The sequence below is a fragment of the Oncorhynchus gorbuscha genome, unplaced genomic scaffold, assembly GCF_021184085.1.
Source record: "Oncorhynchus gorbuscha isolate QuinsamMale2020 ecotype Even-year unplaced genomic scaffold, OgorEven_v1.0 Un_scaffold_8281, whole genome shotgun sequence".
NCBI classification, from domain to species: Eukaryota; Metazoa; Chordata; class Actinopteri; order Salmoniformes; family Salmonidae; genus Oncorhynchus; species Oncorhynchus gorbuscha.
The window spans coordinates 8,742-15,142 of NW_025751487.1; the positions used below are offsets into that span (position 1 = coordinate 8,742).

A 6,401-nucleotide genomic window follows, 5' to 3' on the forward strand; every position below is an offset into this window, starting at 1 on the left:
CTTACCTTAACTGCGTGGGTAGAGTTGGGGGGTTGTAACCCTTACCTTAACTGCGTGGGTAGAGTTGGGGGGGTCGTAACCCTTACCTTAACTGCGTGGGTAGAGTTGGGGGTTGTACCTTAACTGCCGTAACCCCTTACCTTAACTGCGTGGGTAGAGTTGGGGGGTCGTAACCCTTACCTTAACTGCGTGGGTAGAGTTGGGGGGTCGTAACCCTTACCTTAACTGCGTGGGTAGAGTTGGGGGGGGTCGTAACCCTTACCTTAACTGCGTGGGTAGAGTTGGGGGGGTTGTAACCCTTACCTTAACTGTGCGGGTAGAGTTAGGGGGTCGTATGCTGTGGACACCATTCTCTGTGAGCCCAGATCTGTAGATTTCAGCACAGTTTCTGTAGATCACTGGCTCCTCTTTGGGTGTAGTGGGTATATCTGGGTAGAGAGGGATAACATCCAGGATAATGACTATGTACTGGGTATATCTGGGTAGAGAGGGATAACATCCAGGATAATGACTATGTACTGGGTATATCTGGGTAGAGAGGGATAACATCCAGGATAATGACTATGTACTGGGTATATCTGGGTAGAGAGGGATAGCATCCAGGATAATGACTATGTACTGGGTATATCTGGGTAGAGAGGGATAACATCCAGGATAATGACTATGTACTGGGTATATCTGGGTAGAGAGGGATAACATCCAGGATAATGACTATGTACTGGGTATATCTGGGTAGAGAGGGATAACATCCAGGATAATGACTATGTACTGGGTATATCTGGGTAGAGAGGGATAACATCCAGGATAATGACTATGTACTGGGTATATCTGGGTAGAGAGGGATAACATCCAGGATAATGACTATGTACTGGGTATATCTGGGTAGAGAGGGATAGCATCCAGGATAATGACTATGTACTGGGTATATCTGGGTAGAGAGGGATAACATCCAGGATAATGACTATGTACTGGGTATATCTGGGTAGAGAGGGATAGTATGCAGGATAATGACTATGTACTGGGTATATCTGGGTAGAGAGGGATAACATCCAGGATAATGACTATGTACTGGGTATATCTGGGTAGAGAGGGATAGCATGCAGGATAATGACTATGTACTGGGTATATCTGGGTAGAGAGGGATAACATCCAGGATAATGACTATGTACTGGGTATATCTGGGTAGAGAGGATAACATCCAGATAGCATCCAGGATAATGACTATGTACTGGGTATATCTGGGTAGAGAGGGATAACATCCAGGATAATGACTATGTACTGGGTATATCTGGGTAGAGAGGATAGCATCCAGGATAATGACTATGTACTGGGTATATCTGGGTAGAGAGGGATAACATCCAGGATAATGACTATGTACTGGGTATATCTGGGTAGAGAGGGATAGCATGCAGGATAATGACTATGTACTGGGTATATCTGGGTAGAGAGGGATAACATCCAGGATAATGACTATGTACTGGGTATATCCTAGAGAGGGATAGCATGCAGGATAAATGACTATGTACTGGGTATATCTGGGTAGAGAGGGATAACATCCAGGATAATGACTATGTAAATCTGACTATGTACTGGGTATATCTGGGTAGAGAGGGATAGCATGCAGGATAATGACTATGTACTGGGTATATCTGGGTAGAGAGGGATAACATCCAGGATAATGACTATGTACTGGGTATATCTGGGTAGAGAGGGATAGCATGCAGGATAATGACTATGTACTGGGTATATCTGGGTAGAGAGGGATAGCATCCAGGATAATGACTATGTACTGGGTATATCTGGGTAGAGAGGGATAACATCCAGGATAATGACTATGTACTGGGTATATCTGGGTAGAGAGGGATAGCATTCAGGATAATGACTATGTACTGGGTATATCTGGGTAGAGAGGGATAGCATCCAGGATAATGACTATTGGTTTTCCTACTCCTACTTTCCTACTACCTAAAACCAGTGGAAAAGCACAAAAAAATGCTTTCATTACTTCCAATTAACAAACACATTCACAGTAGATCTCTCTCACCGTTGCAGTGGGTGACCATGGTTAGCAGCTGCTGCACGGTGTCAGTCAGTATAGCCTGCTGTTTCTGCAGTAGTGTGCTGTTGTGTGTGGAGCTCCCCAGCTCTCCATTTAGCTGGGTGACCAGGCGCCTCTGTCTCTCCAGCATGTCCTGCAACTGCTGTTTCTCCTTCTGAAGATCCTGGAGCTCCTTAACGTGCCTGGCCTCTAAAGCTGAGAACCTTTGCTCTAGCAAACTAAAACAGAGATACATACGAGAGAGAGAGAGATGGAGGGGGAGAGAAGAGAGAGAGTGAGTTATATAACCCATTGCCCTTCATGGTTGTGAGGTCTGGGGTCTGCCTCTTCAACTAAGAATTAACAGAAAACTGAGCAAAAAGAGAGTACACAGTGGCAGAATACCTGACCACTGTGACTGACCCAAACTTAAGGAAAGCTTTGACTATGTACAGACTCAGTGAATATAGCCTTGCTATTGAGAAAGGCTGCCGTAGGCAGACCTGGCTCTCAAGAGAAGACAGGCTATATGAACATTTCCCACACAATTAGGTGGAAACTGAGCAGCAGAGAGAGTTTGGGCACCCAGAACACATAAAACGCTCAAACAAACAAAAACATGATTAAACATCAAATAAAAACACAACACCAAATCCTCTTCCACAGTAACACAACAACCTCTGAATGAGTCATATACTCAAAAACAGATAAATCGGTCAAAGACCAGTTTCAAAATAATAAAACAGAAATTCCCTAAAAGGATTTTTTACGTCCATTGGAGTGTCACCTATGTCCTTATATTAGTTATATTCAAGAATAAAGCCAATAAGTGATTTTTATTGTGATACATATAAATGTACCCTAATAAAATGTCATTCAGTATAACAATGTTTTTTTTAATAAATACAATTTAATACCCATTTTTCATTAATCACAAGATTATATATTCATGCTTAGACTGGCAGAAATATAATTTCCCAGAAAAAAATGTCATTTTTATTTTGAATACCACATATGTGATGCGTCACATATGAAGATTTTATACAAAAACTTCCTGCCAAAAAAAACCGCACAAATTTATAAAAATATCTTTCACTTCATTCTTTGATATTTGTTTTTGTCTGTTTGTTGATATTTGTTGTTTGTGTCTCGCTGAGAGAGATACATGACACCACACACATAAAGAACATGGGTTTTATTATACAACATAGTTCACATGAGGTACAATTGAAATCACCTAGGATGTTGAGCTGGTACCAGTTGTTCAAGGGGGGCTGCTCAAAAGAGTTTCCTTCAGTGGATACTGGAGTTAAGTTCATCGTCATTTGTAAGATTTTTTTTTCACGGCGCCTCCTCTGATTGAATCTACATTTTTCCCCTCTTTTTTTTTCAGCATCAGATTGTGTCGTTGTACGGATCGGTGGATGATCCGGATTGACATCTTTCATTATCCTCTGATCGCTGAAAAACCAAAACGTAAGAGTTGTGACACTGGCACAGAATAGGATTAGCATTTCCATTAAATGTTAATAGTAGGCTAAACAATGATAAAAATTTATAACAATTTATCAAAGTTTAAATGTTAAATCAACTCCTTCTCCCCTTTCTCTCTCAAACATGTTTTGTTATTTTTTTCATTGGTTAATAATAATTTTGTTAATTGTTAATAATAAGCACTATAGTACAATTTGTGCCGGTGACTGGTCTGTGCTGTGCAGCCCTCTCCTTATTAGACAACGGCATAAGATAACGAGCCTTAAAATGCCATAAAATAGTTTACAATTATAATATACAGCATTCATACAAGTAAATATGAATTGCATGATTAAATGCTGTAAACTAGTGACAACAGGGGATAACAAAGCTACATTCAGCTTAACGGGTGACTTTGTGGTGTGACATGAAACTTTTGTTGTGCTGAAGGACGTATTTCATGAATAAACATAGTCAACAGAGCAGTTCCTTGGCCACTATAAAGTAATGACCAATAAAGATTATCCTTACTTTTCATATTTAATATAGGTTTTTATAAAATAATAACATTAAAAGTATGTTTTCTGTGTTGTACTGAAGGATATGTACCATCTAAAGGTAAGGAGTAACATTAAGACTATCCCATCTAAAGGTAAGGAGTAACATTAAGACTATCCCATCTAAAGGTAGACAGTAACATTAAGACTATCCCATCTAAAGGTAAGGAGTAACATTAAGACTATCCCATCTAAAGGTAAGGAGTAACATTAAGACTATACCATCTAAAGGTAAGGAGTAACATTAAGACTATCCCATCTAAAGGTAAGGAGTAACATTAAACATTAAGACTATCCCATCTAAAGGTAGACAGTAACATTAAGACTATACCATCTAAAGGTAAGGAGTAACATTAAGACTATCCCATCTAAAGCTAAGGAGTAACATTAAACATTAAGACTATCCCATCTAACGGTAAGGAGTAACATTAAGACTGTACCATCTAAAGGTAAGGAGTAACATTAAGACTGTACCATCTAAAGGTAAGGAGTAACATTAAGACTATACCATCTAAAGGTAAGGAGTAACATTAAACATTAAGACTATACCATCTAAAGGTAAGGAGTAACATTAAGACTATACCATCTAAAGGTAAGGAGTAACATTAAGACTATACCATCTAAAGGTAAGGAGTAACATTAAACATTAAGACTATACCATCTAAAGGTAAGGAGTAACATTAAGACTATACCATCTAAAGGTAAGGAGTAACATTAAGACTATACCATCTAAAGGTAAGGAGTAACATTAAACATTAAGACTATACCATCTAAAGGGTAAGGAGTAACATTAAGACTATCCCATCTAAAGGTAGGAGTAACATTAAGACTATACCATCTAAAGGTAAGGAGTAACATTACGACTATCCCATCTAAAGGTAAGGAGTAACATTAAGACTATACCATCTAAAGGTAAGGAGTAACATTACGACTATCCCATCTAAAGGTAAGGAGTAACATTAAGACTATACCATCTAAAGGTAAGGAGTAACATTAAACATTAAGACTATACCATCTAAAGGGTAAGGAGTAACATTAAGACTATCCCATCTAAAGGTAGGGAGTAACATTAAGACTATACCATCTAAAGGGTAAGGAGTAACATTAAGACTATACCATCTAAAGGTAGGGAGTAACATTAAGACTATACCATCTAAAGGTAAGGAGTAACATTAAACATTAAGACTATACCATCTAAAGGGTAAGGAGTAACATTAAGACTATCCCATCTAAAGGTAGGGAGTAACATTAAGACTATCCCATCTAAAGGTAGGGAGTAACATTAAGACTATACCATCTAAAGGTAAGGAGTAACATTAAACATTAAGACTATCCCATCTAACGGTAAGGAGTAACATTAAAGGCACACCTGAAATTGGAGGGTGCGCAATTCAAATAAATAATCATAAAAATGATGGATATTAAAGATTTAGGTACATACAAGTGTCTTATTTCGGTTAAAAGCTCAAAGTCTTGTTCATCTAACTGTATCGTCTGATTTACAATAGGCTTTACAGTGAAAGTATGCCATGCGATTGTTTGAGGACGGTGCCCAACATCAAAATATTTTCCAACTTAGCGCAGACTTCATAAAATCACAAATAGCAATTAAATATTCACTTACTTTTTGAACATCTTCCTCTGATTTGCAATCCAAAGGGTCCCAGCTACAACATGAATGGTTGTTTTGTCAGATAAAATCCTCTTTATATCCCAAAAAGTCTGTTTAGTTGGCGCCATCGATTTGAGTAATCCACTCGTTCAACATGCAGAGAAACGAATCCAAAAAGCTACTGATAAACTTTGTTAAAACAAGTCCAAATATGTTTCTATTTGATCCTCTACAATGTAAATAAACGAAAAGTAATGTTCAATAGAGAAGCAAAATTAGCAGGTGCGCATCCTCTTCGTTGCGCACGTACAGACTGATTTCTGAATCCCACTACCAAAACTCTAAATTCTTCCTCGTTTGGGAAACAACAAGCCTGAAACCTTGAACAAAGACTGGCGACATCTAGTGGAAGACATAGGAATTGCCAACTGGGAGCTGGAATTGGATATTCGGTCCATTGGAAGAGCATGAGCTCAAAAAAAAAAAAAAAAAAAATCAGGTTGGATTTGAATTGGATTTTCTCCTAACATATCAATTGTGTTATAGTCTCATACATTATTTTAACATTTCTACATTTCTACAAACTTCAAAGTATTTTCTATCCAATGGTGTCACTTATATGCATATCCTGGCTTCTGGAACTGAGTAACAGGCAGTTAACTTTGGCAGTTAAACTTTGGGCACGTCAGTCAGACAGGAAGCGGATAAAAAATAGCCTGAA

The 6,401-nt window shown here is 38.4% G+C and overlaps 1 protein-coding gene across 1 annotated transcript; it reads right to left on the reverse strand.

The window, feature by feature from the left end:
• Nucleotides 1–303: 303 nt before the first annotated feature.
• On the reverse strand, nt 304–2,277 carry LOC124029937 (angiopoietin-2-like; the record flags this gene model as incomplete). The annotated part of the gene is made up of 2 exons (XM_046341480.1): nt 304–428; nt 2,045–2,277. Coding segments are annotated over 2 exons (358 nt in total), but the record flags the coding sequence as incomplete, so codon positions are not given.
• Between the last annotated feature and the right edge of the window lie 4,124 nt (nt 2,278–6,401).